At 35.7% G+C, this 26,825-nt stretch overlaps 2 protein-coding genes across 4 annotated transcripts; both read right to left on the bottom strand.

Annotated features, from left to right (window-relative positions):
- Positions 1–3,431: 3,431 nt before the first annotated feature.
- Positions 3,432–16,997, bottom strand: LOC142338504 (uncharacterized). 2 transcript variants are annotated; one of them, XM_075388287.1, is made up of 5 exons: positions 16,167–16,997; positions 9,100–9,592; positions 5,248–5,713; positions 4,497–4,676; positions 3,432–3,812 (listed from the first exon to the last, which is right to left on the bottom strand). In XM_075388287.1, exons 3-5 carry the CDS (start codon positions 5,473–5,475, stop codon positions 3,645–3,647), a joined length of 576 nt encoding a protein of 191 aa, XP_075244402.1. In that variant the 5' UTR covers positions 5,476–5,713; positions 9,100–9,592; positions 16,167–16,997; the 3' UTR covers positions 3,432–3,644. The 2 variants fall into 2 exon arrangements, with proteins under 2 accessions (XP_075244402.1, XP_075244403.1); XM_075388288.1 differs by lacking the exon at positions 16,167–16,997 and having other exon boundaries at positions 5,248–5,845; positions 9,158–9,181.
- Positions 16,998–17,277: 280 nt separating this feature from the next.
- LOC142337747 (zinc finger protein 462-like) lies at positions 17,278–26,047 on the bottom strand. Of its 2 annotated transcripts, none has more exons than XM_075387231.1 (3): positions 25,798–26,047; positions 20,003–20,290; positions 17,278–17,615 (listed from the first exon to the last, which is right to left on the bottom strand). In XM_075387231.1, the coding sequence occupies exons 1-3, from the start codon at positions 25,972–25,974 to the stop codon at positions 17,304–17,306; spliced, it is 777 nt and encodes a 258-aa protein (XP_075243346.1). In that variant the 5' UTR covers positions 25,975–26,047; the 3' UTR covers positions 17,278–17,303. The 2 variants fall into 2 exon arrangements, with proteins under 2 accessions (XP_075243346.1, XP_075243347.1); XM_075387232.1 differs by having other exon boundaries at positions 25,816–26,047.
- Positions 26,048–26,825: the final 778 nt, after the last annotated feature.

The following is a 26,825-nucleotide window of genomic DNA, read 5'->3' as shown; positions in this document are numbered from 1 at the left end:
ATGCGTTCTAATCAAGAGTTTTCATACAATCAATTATGTTATTTAAAAAATAACGTTTGAAAGCACCTAGGATGCTGCTTAAAAGGATGCGCTTGTGTTGAGAAACAAAGAAACCATTCAGCTTAATTTTTTAAAGTATGCAAAATGCACAAGAGCCATCCCAACTCAGCAGAATTACAAGTCATGCATGGCTACATTACTTTACCACGATGATGATCAACTTGCATTGCAACGCTGTCAATTGGATGTAATAGAGTTGCCTCTGACTCAAAAAGCGCGCAATCTCGGCTTTGGTCGTTGGCTATTCACATCGTCGCACGGCGAATATGCGCTCATTGAGAGTGCTGGAAACCGCAGCAATCCACTGGCCAGAATTGAGCACCTTGGATGCCGGGTTGGCATCATTACCTTGTGGAAAACAACTAAGAGCGCTAAATTTTCACTTACTTTTAGACTTAACGGCCTGCGGAGCAGTACCAGCGTCAACTCTCAACTACAGGATTCAATTAGTTCCAGATTTAACCTGCTTCTACTTTTGCATGAACTACCAAACTTCTCGTGACGATCAGAAGCCCAAATCCAGATACTATAACAATATCAACCAGAATTCAAATTTACTGAAAACCGAAGAACGAACACATCATTAATCGAAGACTTTGCAAAACCACTGCTACAGGGATTAAAAGCATTGAAACCAAACTTGCAAATCAGAAACCAGCAGTACATTCCCTGGCGACTGTCGATTCCTTCTGGATTTCTGTCATTTATAATAAGCGTTCTTCTCCACCTAACATATTCTCAATTACTTCACAAATAGTGTAAGCTACATCGGAAATTCTTATTCCGAATAACACATGAGGGACGTAAGGTTAAGACAAAAATAGTGCAGGTAGTCGTAATCAACGATTACGAATATTTACAAGAACATCCAGAACATCTGCTACATAAAATGCTCAATGTTACCTCCTCTTGTGATTAGAAATGATTTTGAGAAGAAACAGACAGAGCGAGACTCAAATCAGCAACAGCGGACGCTGATTTGAGTCTTGCTCCTAACACATTCTTCCTTAACTACATTCGACGACTGCGATAAAACGAAGAAAGTATAACAATCGAAAACGTATATCGGCCCGCACCTCAAGCTCCTCCGTCGCAACCTCTGTACACGCACATCCCAGAACAACCAGCAACATCGCATTATGGAGCGTACCCTCTACGAACAATGAAACTCGACAGTGCTTTACAACAGAAAAAATATCAAACCAAAAATAAATACAGAAAAAAAAGGAAAACAATTATTTTCGAAAAAAAGGGGTACAGCCTTAGTCCGAAGATGTATTTAATGGGGGAAAATTCTTAAAAGAATTCCATGTATTCGAAAATGGTCAAATTTAAACGTCGATTTCGCGCAAACTAGAAGAGATACGGCTGTCAAATTTTAGTCCCCAAATCTGGCCTTAAAAAAGAAGAAAGCCCAGACAGACTCGGGGCCTCCTCCCACAAGAAAAGTATCTACACACCCATCAACAACCACCAGGAAAAACGCCAAAGATAAAAATAACTCAATTATTCGAAAAACAAAACATTTTAATCAGCTCCACACACCCTGAAAACATGACGAAAGATGAGCCCGAGACAACTGCGTGTAGTCATCAAACCAACATGCACAAACAACCTTCAGTTCCTCATAACTTTAAACAATGCAAAAGTTCCCATCTCAATAATTACTGTGCGAGAATTTTTTTTCGACCGAATCAGCACCCCCCTTACACCTCTCAATCGAGGCAGGGTTTGCTCCCTAAGTTGCTTGCTCTGAAGAGAAATAAAAAAAACGCCACCATTTAAAACAGAACAGTAGTAAACCCTATAAACGAAGTTAATGAAAAAATTTACAAACATTTAATTCACATTCATTGAACGCGGTTTAAATTGTGAGAAGACGGTAAAGTAACACGCACTCTATTTTATACACTGACGTCAAAGCAGGGGCCGAAATTAAAACAAAAATATTTTAAATCAACACGTGACAGCCATCGAATGAAGAAACTCTTGCGGACATTCATGTGCTGACAATAACTCTTTACTTTATACCCTATACCGACTTGCCAACTCGATCAATTGCACAGGCCATTTTTACAGCGGTTATACCTGTTTATACCAATAGCTATCAAATTATTTTTTATATTGAACAAAAAGCATTTATTCAATTACAATTACTTCATCGAACATTTGGATGAGTTTGGACGCTGCTTGGATGAGTTTAAAACAAACCATAACAGCACACAATGATGTTATACCAATGAGGTTTTCCCAAAACAAGGAACAACATAACGCAGCGCCTTTTTCAGACAATTAGTTACCCTGACTGACGGCTCATTTGTCATCTGGGCTATTCCACCACCCGGCTTGCTTACACAAAATGCGACTTAAGGGCCTACATGGTAGTACCACAAGTATGTCCGACATTACTGTTTGAGGTGCATAAATAAGGCTTCATCACACGCCTCTAATCAGAGTGACCCCTTTATTCCCCTACCGAAACCAGTTATACAATTTTCATGAACTTCAATGTGGGTTTCGACGCCAAACTCGAAGTTCTCAACGAAAATGCCATCATAGCCAGCAACACCATTACATGTAAGTTTTTGGAAACCAATTAAAAAACCAAACTGTCCATGAAAACTCAAAAATTGTCAATAAAAATACAGAAACGTTGAATTATTTGGGTGTTTCTCTGGACCAAAAACTTTCATTTGCAGAACATATAGAAGAAATGACAAAGAAGTTTGAACGGATAACAAATTCTTTTCACAAATTCAAAAAGTTTCACTCGCTCAACTCTTGTACAAAACCTATGTTCAACCAATTCTGTAATAGCAAGATTTTGTGTATGGCACTGCGGATATAACTAAACTTAGAAAAATAAATGAGTCAAAAACATATCTTGAGAATTATTTGAAGTCTTCGAAAATTTGAAAGCGTTTCGAAGGCCAAAAAGACCAGAAAAAATTTGAACGCACAGGAACTTCAGCTCAATGAACCAGTTAAAGTGGTTTCCAAGGCTCGTAGACAAGACTCAACACACGATTTTTTGATTAATGCAATTAACAAATTTGAGTTTAAAAAACTTATGTGAAGTTATAAGAACAGAAACTCTTAGCGAATCGGTAAATCGACGAAGAAATAATAAGAAATCTTTTGTAACGCGAAAAATTTAGTAACGCTATCTGAAACAGAACTGAAATTTTTGTAGGATACGCTTCAAGATAATTATATACAAGAAAACCAATTCCTTTGAAAGCAATTCTGGTAGGGGTCAGTGAAATAGATCTTCATGTTATGCTTCATTTTGTTCAATGTTCTTAAAAAGAAACATCACTCGACAGGTTCCAACCTATTTGAATTTCTCTCAAGCGCTGGTGGTACCGATACACTGTACTTTTTATACAGCGTTTGGAAATTAAAATATAATTACAATACGCCTAGAAGCAACATCAAATAAATCAAAGACACTTGCATGTTTATAATCAAAATTTTCCAAATTGTGCTCAATCACAACAAAAACATTTAGTTTTGAAACTAAGTTACAAAATACAACGTTGTACACTATAGAGCGCTTAGTTTGATCACTACTGTCTTTCACTTCATGCTTTCTCGGCTAACATTTTGGCATAATCCTTTGAAATAGAGTGCTTGCTCACGAAGTGGTCTTTCAGTTTGTCTTTTCTTTTCTTTTCAATTCCACACATGCCACATGTGAACACTTTGTCAGAGTGCAAAGAGTCGAAGTGTCGTTTGGCACGGTATGAGTTCTTCATGTACGATTTGAACATTGACATTTTAGATTCGTGTATTTTGTCAATTTTTAATCATCAAATAAGCTCACAAAGCATATCACCCCTCAATTGTTTTTCGAAGCAATCACTGGTTTTTGCTGTCCCCCTTTTCCTCGTGTTTTTTTGTTTTGATCCAACTAGGAGGATATCACACATGAAAAACTCCGTTTATGTAAAGATAACTCTCAAATAGTGTCGATTTCGCCTCAGTACTATATGCTGATGAAAAGCAAAACCAAAAGGAATACTTATACACAAGGTATGAGCTAAAAGACCACTGTTTCTCAATGCAAATGAGAAACTTTCTGGACAAGTCCGAAAAAACAATAAAAAGCGCTCGCATTTTACAATTGAGAGGTATCAAATGTTCTCAATTTCGTTTATTAGGCTACTCTATTCCTGTTATTACTTTCACTCAACACCTGTCATAACTTAATAACTCACAATAGCTGAGCAAAAGAAATGCTAAAAGCAACAAATGCATCAATTGCAAGCAACTTTTTGAGTTCTATATAATGTTTTTTTTAATAATAGCAGTGCGTTTATCATTCCAATAAACTCATTCTAGAGAACAAAAAGTTAATTTCAATTGATTTATTCTGCGAGAAAATTATTTTTAAGAAGAATGGATTGATTATTGTTCAAATCGTTGTAAGTTGCCTGGAAATCCAGACGACATATTGGACATAGGAATCTTCCATCCAGCAACCGATCGAATTGAGGAGTCACATTTGCAACCTCGGCTGATGTCTGAGTAACTTCAAGCGACTCTGTAGTTGGAGAGCTATCTGGAACAGACTGCTGCTTCACTCCGGTTACTTTTTGAACTGCTTTCTTCGGCTAAAGTATTCGTTGCTCTGACTAAGAAATTGATTCTTTAGCATTAACGGATATCAAAAGTGCCGAAAACTATTAAATGACGACAAACCTTCTTCAATTAAAGCCGTACTGATAATTGATAATGTATCACAGCAAAAATTTAAATCTGGATTATCATTTTCTTTTCTGAACTTCGCTTGATTACAAGGTGATCATACATTCATATACGATCTAGTATGATTAGCAGGAGAAAAAAGTTTTCCCAAAATCAGAGTGAATTCACTGAAAATTGTTGGAACCTGACGGCCTATTTGTTTTTATTTGATGTCCATATTCATTTTCAGTTTATGATCCTCGTATGATTACCAGCAAATCAATCTCATTTATGACCTTGTACAACAAACAGGAAAATTGTATGATAAACAGGAATCATATATGACCATCTCTGATTATCGGGTTTTTTATATGACCCGCGGCCCGGGAGCGGTCATATAAAAAACATAAACTGGGGTTTTCAATTCAGATACATAAACTGGGGTTTTACATTGGGCTTTTTAGAAAACTACAAGTTTAAAAAAATTAATAGCCTTACTTTCTTCGTACTGCTGTTGAAAAAAGTTGTCACATTAAGCTTCCTTTTCGCACGACCCTTTGTCACCAAACCGCTGCCGAGTGACTTGATAACCGAAGACAGCGTCAGTGTCCCAACGTACTCAAAAGGCACTTCTGTGGTAATGTAGAGCTGTGAGTAATCACTGTACGCAATATCTTCGATGACATATTTCTCCAGGGAGACTAAAAGTTGAACAGCCGAGTCCATTTTGAGACGTCTGAAAACTCAGATATGCGCCAGAACCAAAATTAACGAATATCTCGCAATTGCAGCTGCTGTTTACGTAAAAGGAACAGCTTTTCCGGCTTAGAAAGTAGTCAATTTTGTGCTGTATCGACGAGAAACCATATTAGCAAACTGCTCGTGCAAAATATTGCTTGCAGGAACTCGTGAAGCATCAACAGGAGCACTGTAAACCGTTGCGTTTAAGTGCTACACTCCATTTCTAACATAAATTTTAAGGAAAACTAAATTGCTATTGCAAATAAGTTGTCTTCGATTGCTACTAACAACAAGTCTGAGAGCAAAGAGAAACCTTTGTGGACCTCCGAAAGCAAAAAAGACAAAACTGTCAAAACTCAACGCCAATTTGCTCAAAATTTGGTTTCGTTCTTTTCAGATGTTGCCAAGAGATAGAGAACACCTACAATCAACCAGAAACAAAGCATCACTGACATCTCAAAGACAGGACACCAGGATGACAAAGTGTCAATAAAAAGAAAGAAAATAGCAGAAGTCACAGTGAAAAATCAAAGCATGTTAGTCCCAAGCTTCTTCAATTATATAAATTTAATTCTCAAAATTTGATTAATAGACTACCACCAATTCACAGTGGAAAATTAGATATGATAGGTTTTACTACATCGTCTAAGCTATTAATCAAAAACTTTTTGTCTCGTCGCGAGCAGAAAGTAAAAATACAAAACATTCTATCGGATCCAGTTGAACTCACAAGAGGAGTTCCTCAAGGAACAGTCCTTGGTCCACTGTTGTTCAATTTATAAATAAATGACATGCATAAATACCTTGACAACGAAACAGAACTTATTCAATATGCGAATGACACAATCGTTCTCACATCTAATACCTCAATCGAAGACGGCAAAAAAATTTTAGAAATGGAAACACAAAAATTAATTACCTTTTTCCAATCAAATGAGTTAATTCTCAATGCCTCTGAAACAGAATTCATAGTCTTTAGCAAAACAAAACGAACTACCAATACACATATGGTTGTTGACAATGTAGTCATTGATGAAAAAGAGGCAATCAAATACTTAGGCGTCCATATTGATAGATTATTAACTTTCCAAGAAGAAACGAAACACATACTAAAGAAATGGCTGCCGGTATTAAGGCTATTTATACAATAAGAAGAACAATTTCAGACAATATGAAAAAACTCATTCTCAGCGCATTAGTTTTGAGTCACATACATTATTCAGCAACTATCATTCAATCTATCAACCAAAATCTTATTCTAACACTGGACAGACAAATTATTTGGGCAGTTAAAGCTAGCTTCTTTAGAAAAAAGTTCGATTCATCTAGAGATCTGAAACTAAAGAATAAAATCCTACCTACGCATTATTTTTCGAAATTAAAGCGAATAAATTACATCTGGAAGATTAAAACGAACCAGCTGACAGAATTTGATGAAAGCAGGGGCCGTGAACTTAAAACCTGCAAAATCAACCAAAACGAAAGAACTGGACTCGAGTAATGGGGCTATAAATTCAAAAGCTCAAAACTAGAAAATTCATTTGTTAGAACAGCTTTACAGGACTGGAAATCTTTACCTTGTCTCTTAAAAAACGAAAATAAAAAAATTCAAAAAACAAATCTTTAATCATATTTTTGAGGAATTTAAAAGAGACCCTTGCATGCAGTTATCGGATCATTTATCTTGGAAACTTGCAAGGTTTGAAAACTAACTTTTCTTGGGCTCCAATTTGAATAAATAAAATTTTTTCCAGTAATGACATTGCTATTATTATTGATACTTTGCACTGCCATTTTGTTTTGCGCAATCAACTCATTTGTTTTTGCACAGCAAAAATGGATTGAATTCAGTGTTCTTTTTTTAAATTCAAGATTTGATGTTTTTAAGTAATCAAAATTTGGATTTATTCTGTTCCCCCCCGCTTGGTGAGCACAAATCTTCTATGACCCCCAGGCGCACGTGCTATTTTCTTACATAGTAACGTGCTATGTAACAACATATAATTTGTAACTGGGGGTCAGAAAAAAACACTGGGGAGGAGGGGGAACAGAATAGATCCCAAAATTTCCATAAATTTATCAGATGGGGCACAAATAACAATGGAGGAAAAGTTCACGCAAAACTCACGCAAGAACCTAGAAGACAGTCGAAGAGTAAAAAAGACCAAGCTACAAAGTTTTGGATTAAAGAAACACACGCAACAATAATAATCGGTTGAAACTCGCCGTTTCAGAGCATTTAAACAGTTTACACACTAGCAGTCGAGTGCCTAGAATATATGGAACTACTTAGTAGTTCTACTTTCATTTCAACTGCTTATTTAAACAAAACCGTATAACGGTGGGAAATAATTGCGTTTCAACAACTGATGGAGGCTCAATTCTACAACTCGATGCTATCGGGGATGCATAGGTGAGTAGTGTCCGAATTATTAGCTGACGTAAAAATTAGTCGAAAAAGTTGAAAGTAGGAAAATTGTAAGATTTAATTGCTGAATCAAACATAACTGGGACAACAGTTATCTAACCCGCTCACGCATAAAACAAACACATTTGTCCATGCCTCTCAGGCCAAGGCCATGCCTCAGCGACCTTGCTATAATCTATCAGAACCGAACAAAATATCATAACCGACCATTCTTGTCGCAAGAATATTTGTGCCTTCTCAAATAAAAATGGTTTAAGTCTCCTTTTCGAAAAATAATTCATTCGGCCACTATTCCAAGGCAACTAGTGCTTATGTAGTCTACTCTACTATTAAGATTCAAAAATGAAACAGGCGCGTTTTGCATCTAACTTTTAGTAGTAAACTGCAGCCAATTAAGTTTAACTGTTCAGAATTGGAATGAGAGTAGTTTAGATCACGTAAAAATCAGGAAATCAAGCATGATAAAAGTCACTGGGAAAAAGAAAACAATCGACAAAATTTTTCATGAAAAAGACACACGACTACAATAATTATTTCAAAATTCGTTCACTAGCAATTAAGCATCATTGCATTTTTCTTCGGGAAATTAAAAACGGCAGAGTTAGCAGTCTAACGGTAAATAGCAGAACGCGCAAAAATTGGCCGTGAGCCAACGGCTTGACATGAAACAGCACATCAGTTCATGCTGTAGTTGGTCAATCACTCATGGCAAGATACTGTCTGATACAATTCGACTACTATACCGATATTATTTTGTACCAGCTTTTATAAGAGTGACTCAAAGGTTTTCACGCTCGTGATGTTTATGTTTCCACTTTCACACAAAAGTAGCGCTATTAATTCATCATATTACTTTAGTTTTACATAGTTTCTCCAATTTTGAAAAAAAGAGACCGCAATCTTGCAACTTGATCAAAAACACTATATTTGGGTAAGTGAAATATATCTTACCATATGAATTGCAAATCGCATGATACAATTATATGATTCGGTTGAACAACTTAACAGCCGGAAAGCGTTTTCGCAAACAAATAGCATCTAGTAACAGAATTATGATTTAAAAATGCACAGGTTGAAACAAAAAAAATCCGCAAAATTGCCAAATCTTAAGTCAGAAAAAAGATCTTGATTGAAACTTGATTGTCTCAAATTAGCAAAACAGACATTTAACCAAAGATCACCTATTAACAACAAAATTGGAAGAAATCAACGCTGAAAGTAATTTACGATTCAAGTTACAATTCAAAACTGATGCAAGCTCGAACAAATTATATGTACTTTAAAGTATCGCAAACAAATAATCTAATCAGAACTAGTCGTTTTGGCTTCAAACTTATCAGAAAACAAGACACAATTAAAAGAATTCAGCCTTCAAATCTAAGCAGCAGCATTTTCAGACAAAAGCCTTGCAGTTTCAGGTGACATTGCATGTTTCTTCATCAAATGACCCTTCAACACATCTTTTCTGTTCATCTCTGCTGAACAAATTTCACACTTGAATACAATTCCTGAATGTTTTGATTCGAAATGTCGTTTGGCTTTCGCGATGTCAGAAAAGGTTGCATGACAAATTGGGCATATAGGTCTACCGTCGGGCATTTTGCCGAATTCCGGCTTTACACTTCCAAGTTGGGCGTTAGGCGGAGTTGCAATATTTCCGTTTGGTTTCGCAACCTAAAATTCCATAACGATGATACATCAACTATCAAAGCCACCCGGATTGCTCATCATACAACTTTCCGGATAAATATGCAAGGCCATTTAAGCTTTCATTTGTTTATCTTACAATTCTACAAATTTTGGTTGACTAATTGCTAAAATCTTGGCAACGAATGCGAAAAAATAACTTAGTTTACCGAGGCTTAAATAAAAAGAAAAAGAATGTGCGGTTGATATTAAATTTAAAAACCCAAAATTTTTTTCTGAACCACGCAAAATTTTGAAACCTTCTCAATTAAAAAAGAGATCATTTCTTGGTTTTTTTTCAGTTGTTATTTTGTCACTGTCGCCGTGGATAATAAAAACAGGGCATCCATTGAAATTTTGAACAGATGAAAACGAAATATTTTAGAAAACGGCAAAACTTTGAATAACGTTCAAATCTGACAAAACAGTCGCATATCTTTGAAACGAACAAAAAAATAGAAAACGATTACGCATAAGAAGTTTGATAGAAAATAGCGTAAACTATACAGACTTTTTCATCTCTTTATCAAGTGATCAGAAGATATTCAAATACAATTTAATTACGATTTTTCGAAAGTTTTTCAGAGTAAACAATGCAGACAACTGAACCATTGAAAAAGGATACAAAATTGGTCAAACGTCACGAGCCAATACAGCAGCTGACGCTTTAAAAAGAGCGAGAACAAATCACTAATTGACAACATAACAATTTCAGCCTCCGTGAGTGGAAAAAAGTAGCTACGAAAATTTGGTAGGTATGTACAAGTCTATGAACATTGAGATTCTTAATTATCAGCAGTCAACATTAATACAGTTGTCAATTTCAGCTAACCAAGTGATCGCATTATTGTAGCAATTAACGCATTAATTGAAAAAAAATGTAGGTGAAATAGAGAAGGGCGCTGAAATTTTGTTTCGATTAAACTTTGACCTATTTCATCTGAATTTAGAGGACGTACACGAGAAACGACGGATCTTGAATTGACTTCTCAAAATAACTTATTTTAAGTTGACAAATCGTAAGAAGAAATACCTTAAAATGAAGTATCTTGAAGTAAAGTAGAAGTTAGTTAATTCTAACTTTTGGCTTGCACTCGAAAACTGCAACAAATTCGCGCGACATATCTTGAAAAGGCTCTTATTTGACAATTTTTTACGAACACTTTGAATTGTTCTAGCTGAAACAAAAGGAAAAGTTTTTTTAAAAAATGCTAGTCCCGTAAAATAGTAGCCTTGTAGTTCAACCTCAGGCCAGTGAAATTTTCACATTCTTTTAAACTAATTGATAATGGAAGATTTAGCGACATGAAATCCAAACAACCCAATTTTTAGACGAAAACCAGCATTAACCGAATAATTAAAAATCACCGAAAAAAATACGGTTATAAACAAATTAGCAAGCGTTCTGAGTCTTATAAAAATTAATGCTAATTCAATAATTGCCCATCCTGCATTAAAGCACATTAAAATAAATGCAAATAATCTAAGTTGTTTTTAGTTAATTAGAAATTATGTTGACAATTAAGAGTTTTGATTTGTGTCAGGACAAATTATCCAATGCATTTATACCCAAAGCCAATTTTAAAATACGCTATAGCTACACTTACCAGAACGACTATTTAGCTTGAACGACTACATGATATGAATCAATCGCAGCCGAACTTGGGATGAAATTTTCCACTTAAGTCACTTCCACTTCCTCTAAACATCACTGTAAAAGCAACTGCTAAATTATAAAAAATATTATACGAGAAGATCAGAGTGCAGTATACTGGCAATGGGTATAATGGCATTGGGTATAACGGCCTTAGTTTTAACGGTATTGGGCAAAATGAAATTGGGCGAATTGCCACAACCGTTTCAATCGAGATTTTTTACACTAAAGTAATTTTGTTTAAAAGAGCCCATCTTTTCAAGTTCAAGAAAGCTGCTCCCCGTGAGTTTTAAAGTGTGCTAGTCGCGTAAAATAGTAGCCTTGCAGTTCAACCTCAGTCCAGTAAAATTGTTCACATTCTTTTGAACTAACTGATAATGGAAATTTTTCCGATAGAAAATTCAAACAACCCAATTTTGAATAACTTTAAAAAAATTACCGAAATAAATAAGGTAATTAAGAAATGAGCAAGCGCTATCAGTTTTCATTTTCGAACAAATGATTTTTCATATTGTATATTGCATAATTGAACAAGGCTCATTATCAAATAGTCCTTTCAGAAAATTTTTCCTTGACAATCCTTCCCTTCACAATCTTTTCCTTCACAACATTTTCCTCAAAATTTTTCACTGCCTCTAAGATTTGGTATAAACAAAAAATTGACAAAACAAATAAGACATTCTTTTCGGCACTTCATTTTTATTCACGATCTGTTCCATTAACTTGCAAAGAGAATGTTTTAGTGAAAAAGACGCCAACAACTTAAAGACAGTGCCTAGAAGTAGCAGGTAATGACAATTAATAGTGCTTTACTTCTCCAACGAAAATGACAAAAAAAATTTGCTCTAATAAAACCTTACGCTAATTTTCTTTGAATTCAGTTCGAACATATTTTTATCTTCAGAAACCCCGTCTGCAACAAGGCATTCTGAGTTACAAGTAGATACTTGTGGATTTCCTTGTGAAAGCTTAGTTTGCGATATCTGAATTATAAGATTAATGCTAATTCTATAATTGCCCATCCTGCATTAAAGCACATTAAAATAAATGGAAATAATCTAAAGTTGTTTTTAGTTGTTAAAAAATTATGTTAACACTAATGTGTTTTGAATTATGTCAGGAAAAATTACCCAATGGCTTCTTACCTAATGCCAATTTTAATATACGCTAAAGCTAAATTTACCAGAACGACTATTTAGCATGAAAGATCACAGGACATGAATCGATCGCAGCCGAACATGGGATGAAATTAGCTACTTAATTATGTTGAAACATCCCTGCAATAGCAGCAGCTAATTTATAATAAAAATTATTTAACGAGATCAAAGTGAATTGGGTAGACTAATTGGGCATAATGACGCTGGGTATAATGGGATTGGGTATAACGGCATTAGTTCACAGGACATGAATCGACCGCAGCCGAACATGGGATGAAATTAGCTACTTAAGTATGTTGAAACATCCCTGCAATAGCAGCAGCTAATTTATAATAAAAATTATTTAACGAGATCAAAGTGAATTGGGTAGACTAATTGGGCATAATGGCGCTGGGTATAATGGGATTGGGTATAACGGCATTAGTTATAATGGTATGTGGCAAAATAGAATTGGGTGAATTGCCACATCACCGTTTTTATGAGTTTTGCTCCGATCCCACGTGTGGGGGAGGAACTATATACTCAAATGGGTTTTTTGTTTAGGCAATTTTGGCCGATCGATATATTCATCGTAAAGAAATGTGAGTGGTATCATTAAAAAGCTCGTCCAGCGTAGAATTCGAAACTAAAAATATTTTTTAATTCGGTTTTTTTTTCGAGATAGAGGACCGAAATTTTGTGTGAACACGGGATATTTGGCATGATTTTGTTCACTTTTAGTGTAATTTTTCATCCAATTAAGATATTTTTTATTAAAATACTAATTCAAAATTACATTTCACGCCACAAAATGAATCAATTTTGAGTTCCTAATAGACGAGAGGCAATAAAAAAACTAGTTTTGGTCTCACAGGGAAGTTTACTATCAAACAATTCGTTTCCTATTTTGAGAGTTTTTTAAATAAGTTTTCATTTTCTTTGCTTTCTTGGGTCACCTAGAGACGAGTCAATTTACATATCTAGGCTCCGTTAGTGACAAATATGATTTAAGTCAAATGAAGCGCAATGAACAAATGAAGCCCAATGACTAAAAAAATGCAATAAGTTTCGCAATGAGCATTAACTGAACCTATCTAGAGCTTTCAGTGGACAGCCAATGGCTGTTAAGGCTTCAAAAATGATTTTTCGAGATTTTTTCAACATAAACCGATCATAAACTTGTTTTCGTGAATTGCAAGTCATTCTCAGTAATGCAAGCACCCCCTTTCTTTCTACTGCAATCAAAATTATTCTGGTAAGCGGTTCTATCTTCTAACTATTTCTAACTATATATGACTTCAATGCCACAAGATTTCAAAAATTAAAAAAAAAATAGGATATTTTCTTATTATTGGTTCCTCTTGATATCTTATCACATTATCCTGAGATTGATAACTCCCATTGGCTTAAAGAAAACGTTCAGTGGATCATGGATTAGGTTTTTAGAAAGACACTTTTGGTTTAAATGGCTTCAACACCTTCTTCTTGCACTTGTCTACTGAATTTTCGGTTTTTGCCTGTATTTGTTGTTTTTTCCATAGTCATCAGACTTATTGTGCTGTCTTATTGATTACCTATGCATGACAAATATTCTCGTCCTCCAATAGAAACATACGCTCCGTCTGAGCGTATTCATTGACTTCCGTGGAAAGCTATTGCATTCAATGGCTTCAAATAATGTTTTGAATATACATTTTTTGAAAACTAACCGATCTTTAATTTATTTTCATTTTTTTTCGTGTACTGTAAGTCAGTCTCCGTAATGACTGGACCCCTTCTTTACTACTTCAAGCAAATTTAATCTTGTTAGAGGTTTTATCTTCTAACTATTGGTTTTATTACTTCGATGCACGAGTTTTCATAATTTTTTTTCAATTTTTGGATTTTTTTCAATTTTTGGTTCCGTTTGGAATCTTAACACATTATCCTAATATTGATAGTTGCATTGGCTCAGAGATGGCGTTTAATAGATCATACAAGGTTTTTAGAGAAAAACTTATGGTTTAAATGTCTTCGACACTTTCCTCTCTCACTTTCCTAATCAGTGTTTACTCATCAGAGCATAACTTAGAGTATTTATTAGCTTCGGTTGAAAGCTGTTAAATTTAATGGCGTTGATACTACGGGTTTTCTCAAAAACATCGTGGTTTTAATGTATTTGTTCATGTTTGTTGAATTATTGGAGTCAAATTGTTAAAAAGAAGAATCCCATTGCTCTTAAAAAATTAATCAAAGTAGAAACGTTTTTACTGAAAAGTTCACTTTTTATTGGCATCGACGCTTTTCTCGCTCAATTTTTTTTAATTTGCTATTTTTGCTTGTTTTCTTATTCTTTAGGTAGCCGTAAAAAGCTGACCGGTCCCATAAGCTTGTAATTGAGGATTGAATTAATGGTGTTACCCTAAGCTGTCAGTTTATTGCGAGTAGTCCTTAAGATTATGATAAACATTTTTAAGATTTTTAATGAATTTTCACTTTTTCAGTTTCTGTTGTTCTTCTTCTAACCTATAACTTATTCTCACCATTGTGAGGTCCCATACAATTCCGTGTATTCTAAAAATTAGAATGTTTACTGATATTATGACGTAACTGATGTTTTGTTAGTTGGATAATATGCGTTTTCATAAAAACTTATGTGAGAGGTGTATTTTGTTTCTTTTTCTCGTCCTTCAGCACAATAGCGTAATAACAGATCCCAAATGATTTTTCAAAAATGGCCAATTGAACTTATTTCTTCATTCAGTATAATTTCAGCTGCATATGTATTTATAGAAAATGAAATAAAAATACATAAAAATCAGATAATAGCTAATAATTTTAATGGCTTCACTAATTTGTGTTTTCGCGATGTTTGTAATTTGTTGATAAATTTTTGACTTTTTCTGCATCTTTAGTCCTCTTTTATGGCTTAGTTTAACCAGCGACAGGTCCTATTGGTTTCATTGATAATTTTTAGTAAATTTATCGAGAATTATTTCGTTATAAGTTAATTATTCCTAAGACTTTTGAAATTATCTGGATTAGAGAATGTTGATTTCTGAATTACGCCTGATTATTTCTCCTTTTTGTCGATTTGTTACCTAGTCTCGTTAAGGAAAAATCCCATCTGATGTGTAGTTAGGAAAAATGTAAATTTGTGTAGTTAGGGTTTCGTCTGATTGCAATTTCACGTTGTTACTAGGTGCTTTTAAATTAAGATATTGAGTTTTTGCCGTGGCAATTTTGTTAGCTTCTTCTTCGTTGTTGTTTTTCATAGATTTTTAATGGCATATCTCGTTGTTATGAGGCATGGCATTATTTTAATTCAATTATTAGTTTGGTTGTGTAACGATTTTTTTAAAACTCAAACATCTATTTTTGATTATCTCTTTGTCAAAAATGTAAGTCAAAAGACAGTTAAGTCAAAATTGTAGATGAGCGCGGGTCGGAACATCATGTGCGAACGCACATTAACGAGCCTCCTTGTTTACATTAACGTAATTTTGCTTTAAAAAGTCCATCTTTTTAAGTTAAAAAATGCTGCTCCCCAAGTACTGCGTTTCGTAATTTTCGTTAAACTTTCTTGAAGTCAGTAAGACCAGCGTCTCCTCTCCATTAAAAGCGTTGCTCAACTAAGTTTATCGTCCCTTACAGAAGTCATCAGACCTGGTGGTTATTCACTACCAAAGAGAAACAAAGCAGGTAACGGCGCGCTGGAACACGAAACATTGTCTTCAAACAAATGTTTTGTTCTCGTTCTAACCTTTCCTGAGCCAGTGACCTTGTGTCTTACCTTTTTAGGCATTGCTGTAAACGTCGGGGACTTTCTTTTGACTGGCGATATTGCTGGCAACAATGGCTTTTTAAACAGAGTATTGTCTCTCGATTTTGACGTCACTAGCAGAGAACCCAGACTGTTTTCACTTTGGTTGGCAGACAGATACAAAATCACATTCTGTAGATTAATGATAGACGAAACCGTCCGGCTTTCAAACTGTAATGAGAATTCAATGGAGTCCATGACTTCTGAAGTGCTTAAAATCCATTACTCAACAATTTAGACCCGTTTTGATTTGAACCCCTAGTATGCTTTCGACCCAGCATGCAATTTAAAAACAGGCGTCAGTAGTATAGTGAACAATAGCAGCGGCTATGCTTCTTGAGCCACTTGGCTATATGTCAATAAAAATATTTAAATAAGCTTAAAACGCTTTTCTTGGTATGAAAAATAGACATTAGGCTCAATATCTTTTCGGAATGCGGTATTGAAACAAAATGATTATCTAAATTAAGCCTCCTCGCACAGCACAACCCTCGGTTCACGGCTATCGTTGCACAATCATAGCTTGTCGGTTAATTGCTTCACCAATAGACCAACACTTCAAGTTTTCAATAAACTACCTTGAAAAAATCAATTCACACATTGATCAAATAGCAACAAGTTTCAAACTACAATTTCAGGTTCAAATCAACTAATCATTATTTACAGACTAAAGACATCAAGTATTTCGAAAAATAAGCTAATATCAAATTCAAAAATCATCAAAACAAAAACTAAATTCAGCAACATTTCATGGCAAAACGTACATTTTGCGCAAGATATACACTCGGAGGCTTTTGTGGACAACAGTGACAAAAACCATATTTAGCCTAAAATTCATTTTTCGAATTTGTTTGTTAATTACTTGAAAAACGAATTACAAAATAAATTTCTCAAATCATCTCATCTATGAAAGCTAAGTTTGCATTTGTCTTCTTAATCCACATGATATTCGAGGACCCTTTATGCAATTATGAAAATAGACTTTCTTTGATTAAACAACAGTGACAGTTCCGAGTAATATTTCCAGGCCAAATGTACCTTTTGCCACGTAACGAAATTTAACTAGCATCAATCAAGTTAATCAATTTTCCAATTCGAGGTGAAAAGTTACGCAATGTTATCTGCAAGCACCTTTGCATTTAGAGGAGACATCGAATGTTTTCTCATCAAATGATTCTTGAAAACATCTTTGCGATTCAATTCACATCCGCACATCTCACACTTGAAAGTAACTCCTGAATGTTTAGACTGGAAGTGCCTTTTTGCGTCCTTAAGAATACTAAAGGTGGCGTGACACACGGGGCAAACAGGGCGACCATCCGGCATCCGACCAAACTCTGGGTTGATGCTGCCCAAGTACAGGTTTGGAAATTCTCTAACAGGCTTAGGTGACACAATACAGGAACTCTGCTTCAATACCTAAACATACAAGTACTCAGTCGCCGGACGTGATAGACGATCTTACATATAGTAGATAAATTAAGGTAGGTACTTTTTGTATCAAAATCAATTGAGAAGGATGTGTGACCAAAAGGTTCAGTTTGTTATCTTTCTAACGCTGACATTTCACTAAAACGTTGTCCTTTCATTGCACACATTTTCTGGTACTCGAAAGCAGCTTCAGTAGATTGTTCAGAGCTTAACGTGAAATCTCTCACAAAAAGACTTTAGCAATAACCAACAAATTGAGCATAATTAAGCCCCAAAAAACGTCTGATATAAATTTGAACCCAATCACAACTAAACTTTTAGCCATGGCGCACAAGAAATTAACAAAGGTTGACAAAACGTGCAGCGAAAGAAAAAAATTACAACTAGCACATAGCTTAAAAATCTAGCTTAAAAAAATCTAGTTCAAAACATTTTATGCCCACTCTTAGAAACAAAGCGTCAAAAAAGCAACAGGCTGAAGCTGAGCAAAAGGCAAGAGCTGAGAGAAAACTATACGAAGTTGGTATTAGTTGGTACAGGCAACGAATGAAAAGCCAGTGTATTTCTAAGACCTAATAAAAAATGATCGACGAAGACAACTGGTGTGAACAAAGCCAACCAACTTGAGGAAAAATAAACAGAATTCTTGAAACTTCAATTCTCGACAAAAGTATTTCATGAATCTACAGACCTTGATAAAGTATCTTTGTTGGCTGGCCAGGCAACTATGGCGTCTTCTGACGCTTTCAAACTTTTGAACAATTCCGAAAGAAACTTGACTCGGGTTCCTGTGAATTTGAACTGAGTGAATTGACTTTTTCGCTTCCTCACAACCTTATTTATTGAACTATTCATAGAACCAGGCACCCTTCGGCCGTTGAATTTGACAATTTTCTCAAAGCTTCATCATCTCTCTCCGAAACAGTTTCCTCATCTTTTTTATCCTATCTTCAGTTCAATTTTATCCTATCTTGATTTCAGTTCATACTACTGTCCTCTTTTATATTTGGGAATCAAAAACTGGTTGCTCCTACTAAAATATATGCTGGTTGCTCCTACTAAAATAACAGAAAACGGTTCCGAAACCTGATTTCTTCATAGAAACATCTGAAACACTTTCCTGAGTCCTTCTTTGTCCAAGCAGTTAGAACAAACAACTACATTTACGGACTGAACATAATTAAGGATAATTTAGCTGGACAAAAAAGCGAATAAAGATGTTTCTGCTGAATAGTTTAAACAACTGGTGCTCTCTTTACATATGTTGCATTTATACAACGAGAACAGATTGTGTAAGTTTGTCATAACTTTTGCTTTATTATGCTTATCCTCCTTGTGGAAAACTAAGTCTCTCTCTCTCTCTCTCTCTCTCTCTCTCTCTCTCTCTCTCTCTCTCTGTCAGTACTCTTTGATAAAGGGAATATATTCTCTTTGCAAAGACATATTGACAAGCCAGATAAAATCCTTGACTTTTCTCAGTTTTAGTTACTCAAGTACACAGCGGATTGTGATTCCAGAAAAACGAAAAAAATTGACAACTAATTGCTAGAAAAAGAAAAGAACACCAGAAGGACTATACACAATAACTACTGGCGCTCAACGCAGATAGAGACAGAAATTTTCCAGGAGCACGCAGAAAAAGTTTCCTTATATGTGAACAGCTTGTACACAACGTTTCAGTTTATGAAGCAATTAACCAGGCTTTCCAAAAGTTTACACGTGTGCAACTTAGGTACACCGCCTTGTCTGGTTGGAATTTGTTGTGTTTTGAAGATGTTTGCACTACATGTATTGACTACTAGTTATCGCAAGGAACAGCATGAGGTCATGCATTTCAATATACAAAATTAGTGGCAGAAACAGGAGTTAGACTATTCGCTCTTTGTAGATTTTTGAACCCCAATAGCAACCTTTTTGAGCAAAAGGTTGCTATTGGTACGTAACCATTATACGCATTTTTAGTTTGGTTTTCTAATGACATTCAGCAACATTTCATGGCAAAACGTACATTTTGCGCAAGATATACACTCGGAGGCTTTTGTGGACAACAGTGACAAAAACCATATTTAGCCTAAAATTCATTTTTCGAATTTGTTTGTTAATTACTTGAAAAACGAATTACAAAATAAATTTCTCAAATCATCTCATCTATGAAAGCTAAGTTTGCATTTGTCTTCTTAATCCACATGATATTCGAGGACCCTTTATGCAATTATGAAAATAGACTTTCTTTGATTAAACAACAGTGACAGTTCCGAGTAATATTTCCAGGCCAAATGTACCTTTTGCCACGTAACGAAATTTAACTAGCATCAATCAAGTTAATCAATTTTCCAATTCGAGGTGAAAAGCTACGCAATGTTATCTGCAAGCACCTTTGCATTTAGAGGAGACATCGAATGTTTTCTCATCAAATGATTCTTGAAAACATCTTTGCGATTCAATTCACATCCGCACATCTCACACTTGAAAGTAACTCCTGAATGTTTAGACTGGAAGTGCCTTTTTGCGTCCTTAAGAATACTAAAGGTGGCGTGACACACGGGGCAAACAGGGCGACCATCCGGCATCCGACCAAACTCTGGGTTGATGCTGCCCAAGTACAGGTTTGGAAATTCTCTAACAGGCTTAGGTGACACAATACAGGAACTCTGCTTCAATACCTAAACATACAAGTACTCAGTCGCCGGACGTGATAGACGATCTTACATATAGTAGATAAATTAAGGTAGGTACTTTTTGTATCAAAATCAATTGAGAAGGATGTGTGACCAAAAGGTTCAGTTTGTTATCTTTCTAACGCTGACATTTCACTAAAACGTTGTCCTTTCATTGCACACATTTTCTGGTACTCGAAAGCAGCTTCAGTAGATTGTTCAGAGCTTAACGTGAAATCTCTCACAAAAAGACTTTAGCAATAACCAACAAATTGAGCATAATTAAGCCCCAAAAAACGTCTGATATAAATTTGAACCCAATCACAACTAAACTTTTAGCCATGGCGCACAAGAAATTAACAAAGGTTGACAAAACGTGCAGCGAAAGAAAAAAACTACAACTAACACATAGCTTAAAAATCTAGCTTAAAAAAATCTAGTTCAAAACATTTTATGCCCACTCTTAGAAACAAAGCGTCAAAAAAGCAACAGGCTGAAGCTGAGCAAAAGGCAAGAGCTGAGAGAAAACTATACGAAGTTGGTATTAGTTGGTACAGGCAACGAATGAAAAGCCAGTGTATTTCTAAGACCTAATAAAAAATGATCGACGAAGACAACTGGTGTGAACAAAGCCAACCAACTTGAGGAAAAATAAACAGAATTCTTGAAACTTCAATTCTCGACAAAAGTATTTCATGAATCTACAGACCTTGATAAAGTATCTTTGTTGGCTGGCCAGGCAACTATGGCGTCTTCTGACGCTTTCAAACTTTTGAACAATTCCGAAAGAAACTTGACTCGGGTTCCTGTGAATTTGAACTGAGTGAATTGACTTTTTCGCTTCCTCACAACCTTATTTATTGAACTATTCATAGAACCAGGCACCCTTCGGCCGTTGAATTTGACAATTTTCTCAAAGCTTCATCATCTCTCTCCGAAACAGTTTCCTCATCTTTTTTATCCTATCTTCAGTTCAATTTTATCCTATCTTGATTTCAGTTCATACTACTGTCCTCTTTTATATTTGGGAATCAAAAACTGGTTGCTCCTACTAAAATATATGCTGGTTGCTCCTACTAAAATAACAGAAAACGGTTCCGAAACCTGATTTCTTCATAGAAACATCTGAAACACTTTCCTGAGTCCTTCTTTGTCCAAGCAGTTAGAACAAACAACTACATTTACGGACTGAACATAATTAAGGATAATTTAGCTGGACAAAAAAGCGAATAAAGATGTTTCTGCTGAATAGTTTAAATAACTGGTGCTCTCTTTACATATGTTGCATTTATACAACGAGTACAGATTGTGTAAGTTTGTCATAACTTTTGCTTTATTATGCTTATCCTCCTTGTGGAAAACTAAGTCTCTCTCTCTCTCTCTCTCTCTCTCTGTCAGTACTCTTTGATAAAGGGAATATATTCTCTTTGCAAAGACATATTGACAAGCCAGATAAAATCCTTGACTTTTCTCAGTTTTAGTTACTCAAGTACACAGCGGATTGTGATTCCAGAAAAACGAAAAAAATTGACAACTAATTGCTAGAAAAAGAAAAGAACACCAGAAGGACTATACACAATAACTACTGGCGCTCAACGCAGAGACAGAAATTTTCCAGGAGCACGCAGAAAAAGCTTCCTTATATGTGAACAGCTTGTACACAACGTTTCAGTTTATGAAGCAATTAACCAGGCTTTCCAAAAGTTTACACGTGTGCAACTTAGGTACACCGCCTTGTCTGGTTGGAATTTGTTGTGTTTTGAAGATGTTTGCACTACATGTATTGACTACTAGTTATCGCAAGGAACAGCATGAGGTCATGCATTTCAATATACAAAATTAGTGGCAGAAACAGGAGTTAGACTATTCGCTCTTTGTAGATTTTTGAACCCCAATAGCAACCTTTTTGAGCAAAAGGTTGCTATTGGTACGTAGCCATTATACGCATTTTTAGTTTGGTTTTCTAATGACATTCTTTTGACACTTCGCTTCAACTGGAACAATGCACCCAGCGCTTTGCGTTTAGGAAGTTGACAATTTTCGTTCCATGTAAGCTTTTTGTTAACAAGAAGTCCTAAGTCAGGCTTCGCATCAGTTTCAGTTAGAGTTACATTATTTATAATGGTCGACATCGAGCCTTTGACATTTAAGAGCTGTGTCTTCTCCACAATTAGGTTCAATTTGTCTTGCGAGAAAAAAGTTGATATTTTTGAGCTTGATTGATCAAGTGTGCTTTCACTGAGGGTAATTAATTTCATGTCAGCAAAAACAAAATACACTACATTGTTTAGGGTTTCAGGCAGATCATCAATAAAAACTTTAATAAAACTTAAAAAATAAAGTGAGCGGCCCCAGGATAGACCCTTGGTAGACACAATAGCTACTTCCCTAGTGTCTGAAAGATGCTGTCTTACTCTAACATATTGCCATCTACTGGTTAGATAGAAGTCTAGGAGATTTAGTAATGAGCCACCAATTCCAAACCCTTTCAATTCGGCAATCAGTAATTCATGCGAAACAGTATCAAAGGCCTTTTCCAAATCTAGATACAGAACGCTTAGTTCGTAAACTAAAATATTGTAGTAATCTTGGTAAATGGAGTCAAAGAAAGCAAAAAATTGATTGGTGGCCCCATATATCAAGCACCCATATTGAATGATTTAATTGGCTTCTTACGTGCTCAAAATTTAGTCAAAAATAAGATTCTCGAGAACCTTGGAAGTGCAGTTTAGTAGGATTATTGGCCGGCAACATGTCACGCCAGATTTGTCACCTTGCTTAAAAAAGGGCTAATTTGGCTTATTTTCCACAGGGTAGGATATTGACTTTTGTTAACAATAGTCTTAGATATAAAAGCGATTGATTTTGAAATTGTCTTGATCAGTTGTGTAAGGAGTAAGTTTCCAATGTCATCTAGTCCAGTAGATTCTGTACTATCTAAATTTTCAAGAATGAGAAATATTTTTGATTGAGGGCATTCAATCTTATTTAATACTGATGCGTCAAATTTGACCAGTATCCCAGACTTGGCATTGAAAACAACAACAAAATCATTGAACGAATTTGCGATGCAGAGTCGATGGCCATTTTCAAGCTGTTTTCCATCTTCTTTAGCTTGATTAGCTTGTCAAGACCTCGCCACGTTGATTTGCTTTTTATTTTTTTTATCGTTTGATAAGATTAGAGGTCTCTGGGGTGGTCCATGGTTGCCACTTTGATCGGTGGTAGGTTACACGTGGAATTTTTTTTTCGTTTAACCATTGATCAATCAGAATATCTACATTACTATAACAAAAGGGATTAAACGGCTCGTCCATGATGGACGGATTGGACTCTTCGCAGTTCGCTTTTTTGAAAACATAGCATGTCATTACATAGCATAACATCAAGATCGCTTGGCACACTGTTTGAAAAGTTTAACTCACGGAGTGTGTCGAGGAATTGAGATTCAAACTAATTACTAGAACACATGGTTGTCGAATCTGCACTACTTAGGTTAATATCACCTGTAACTACAACTACATAGCTTTCCATGCCGTCACTGACTTCCATCAAACGACGTACCTACTTTGAGTTCAAAAGACCAATGATAAAGATTATTTTGTGGGGCAATATAAACGCAACATAACAGAATTGACGTCCTAAACCCGGTTAAACAGATAACTAAGTAATTAGAACAATTAAAATTTAGATTGATAAGTTCGTGTCTTATCCCTGACTTTACAGCAATTAGGACGCCACCGTTTTTACTCCTACCATTGTTCGAGGATCTGTGTTTTCTATATAAAATGTGACGGTACAAAGGGTGCCTGATTTGGAATTTCTCAAGATTCAGTTATACATCATGATCATGTAACAGAGCTGTTTGCAATTTTATGCGTTGAGTTAAATCAAGAAAACTTGGTACATTGAAGTTTAAGATCGAAAAAGTTCCTAGGTAATAATTGGTTTCGAGTCAATAGTTTCCAGTGTCGGAGAGGCTTTGAGACGTATCAACGCCCATTGAACTTGTCCTAGGACTGATCCAACAATGGCAAATGCTTTTGTCTGAAAGATAGCTTTGCAAGGATACTTGCTAAACTGTGGATGCACTCATTTGAAGGTAACTTAAAAATAATATGACTACATGAACGACAAGCCAAAATAACAAAATTACAGATTGGTAGCGCAAAGCAACATCAGTACCCCTCCCCCCTCCAGCTTAGTGGGCATAAACACGCTCTATTTGTATACGAAAGGGGATTCTTTTCAGTTTGTGGGGGGATGCTCAGATGGTCAATCTGAGATAGCTGCTTTTCAGCTGATTTCTTACAAATAAAAGGCGCATTTTCAGCACAATTCTTGTAAAATGTCAGCGCATTTATAGAGAGAGAGAGAGAGAGAGAGAGAGAGAGAGAGAGAGAGAGAGAGAGAGAGAGAGAGAGAGAGAGAGAGAGAGAGAGAGAGAGAGAGAGAGAAAGACTTAATTCCCGATTAAGGGCCAATATAAAAAAATCAAAAAATTCATTTCTACTATTCAACATTTACAAAGCTCGTACAAATGGGGCAATTGCAACAAACAAAGCATGAGCATCGAAAACAGGGATTGAAACATGGAATGATGGATTCAATGTTCAACAATCTTGTGGATCTTGAAGTAGTCATCATCACTTATCCCATGACAATAGAAAAATTTTGATCATGTTGATGGACCGTTCGTATAAGCTCAGTTATGAAACTAGTTTGTTAGGCAGATCGTCAACACTGGCGTTAGTATCATTACCAAACTTTTTTAGTTAAGAAAAGTTATGCGTGCCTGTTTCAAAGCCACAAACAGAAAAACAACCAACTAAAGTCGGGGGAATTGCTCTCAAACGACCGGCGAGGGGCTGGCTTAGTAGTAGCCAGCTAGGGCTTAGGGATGCTAGCATTAGGATTATGGGGGTGTTAGCGGGGGGGGGGGGGGGGGTTGGGATGACTGGAGGGCAAGGGCGGGAAGGTCAACCTTTAAAGATTTAAAACAGCCGTTCACAACATGTAATTGTCTCCTAAAAACAGTTTGGTGAATCGTATTCTTAGATAATAGTAAAGCATAGGTCTCTAAGAGAACTTAGACCTTTTCTGTTTGTGCCCCCCCCCAGCTTAGTGGGTGCATATTATTTGCGCCCCCCGACGCACGTGCCATATTTTTCCACAATGATTTACTATGTAATGGCACGTGCTCTGTAACTGGGGGGAGCATAACGTGCTGGGGCACAAACGGAAAAGATCCGAGAACTTAATGCCCTCCACGCGCTACACCTTTATCCCGTTTTTGAGGGCGAAAAGTCAAATGGGTCAGACGATCAATCGGTCGAGCGAAAATGCATAAAATAGACTAACATAACAGGACTGATATAAATGATACAAACTTCGTTTGAGAGCAATTAAAAAATATTAAAGAAGCAAGGTTGAATTAAATTTTTCAGATCTTTTCCGTTTGTGCTTTTTTCTTATAGCAAGTCCCTAAAACAAATTGATAATGGTGAACTAACTGAGTGAAGTAGTCGTACCTTTTGAGGCTTCCTAGTAAGTGTGTCATTCGATCTGCGCTTCGGTGGTGCATAATCGCGATTTCTCGAAGAGACGCTGAATTCAGAAGTAATTTGATTGCATATTTCGAAACTGCCAAGACTATATACAGGGACTTCAGCAGTTAAAAATGCAAACATACTCTGTTGATTGTTTAGGTGCTTTAGTACGAAATCATCCAAAGCAACACTGATATGAAAGCAATTCACATTAAATTCTGAAACAGAGAAACAATTGACTTCAATTTGAATGATTCACATTTTTGACGCGACTCCTAGAGCCTAGCATATAGCTAAAAGTTTGAAATAAAATGCGTTTCTGTGGTAAATTCAATTATGCTGCTGTGTATTTCATAATGGGGGCTCATTATATCGTCCATTGGATGGTTCATACCTTTTTTTGTTTTATGCATGAGAAGTTTGGAACAATATTTACTGAAATACATTTTTCGTCTACATCAATAACTTTAAGTACGAGGAAAGTTCAAAATTATTCAGTTTGAGGATGATATATTCTTTTATGAGAAACCAAATCCACCAAAAATTTTTTTCCTGTAACGTTTTAAACAAGACAGAATTGTTGTTGTGCAACTTCAACTGTATTTTTTATTTAACTCAAGAACTTATCACCGTTTGTTTCTGGTTTACTTGTCATCTATTTCGAAGTATTCCATCGGTGAATACACCGATTGGAAAAATTCGTTCAGCAATTTTGCTTTTTCCTATGGTCGATACATACTTATTGCTTGGATATTTATTTAGGTCTTTCGGGAGCCTAATTATCCCCATTTTTTCCGCTTGTGCACGCCACATTATCCTGGTAATGTGATCTATCACGCTCAGCAGCTTCTTTTACTATCGATATATTCCTTTTGGCCGATCGATATATTCATAGTAAAGAAATGTGAGTGGTATCACGTCCAACGTAGAATTCGAAACTAAAAAGATTTTTTGAATTTCGTTTTTTCGAGGAGTTATCGAGGATTGAAGTT

The sequence above is a fragment of the Convolutriloba macropyga genome, chromosome 4 (genome assembly GCF_964194025.1).
Source record: "Convolutriloba macropyga chromosome 4, txConMacr16.3, whole genome shotgun sequence".
In the NCBI taxonomy this organism is placed as follows: Eukaryota; Metazoa; Xenacoelomorpha; order Acoela; family Convolutidae; genus Convolutriloba; species Convolutriloba macropyga.
Note: the sequence above shows the minus strand (reverse complement) of the source record. Positions and strands in the feature narration are given on the sequence as shown.

Coding starts and splice junctions, on each gene's coding strand:
- LOC142338504 (XM_075388287.1), bottom strand. CDS start 5,475: ATGGACTCGGCTGTTCAACTTTTAGTCTCCCTGGAGAAATATGTCATC. Junction 4,677..5,247: donor TCAACAGCAGTACGAAGAAA/GTAAGGCTATTA, acceptor CGAATACTTTAG/CCGAAGAAAGCAGTTCAAAA. Junction 3,813..4,496: donor TATGTCGTCTGGATTTCCAG/GCAACTTACAAC, acceptor TCGTACATGAAG/AACTCATACCGTGCCAAACG.
- LOC142337747 (XM_075387231.1), bottom strand. CDS start 25,974: ATGTTTGCATTTTTAACTGCTGAAGTCCCTGTATATAGTCTTGGCAGT. Junction 20,291..25,797: donor AGGTACGACTACTTCACTCA/GTTAGTTCACCA, acceptor TTGTATGTTTAG/GTATTGAAGCAGAGTTCCTG. Junction 17,616..20,002: donor TGTCTCCTCTAAATGCAAAG/GTGCTTGCAGAT, acceptor TTGTATGTTTAG/GTATTGAAGCAGAGTTCCTG.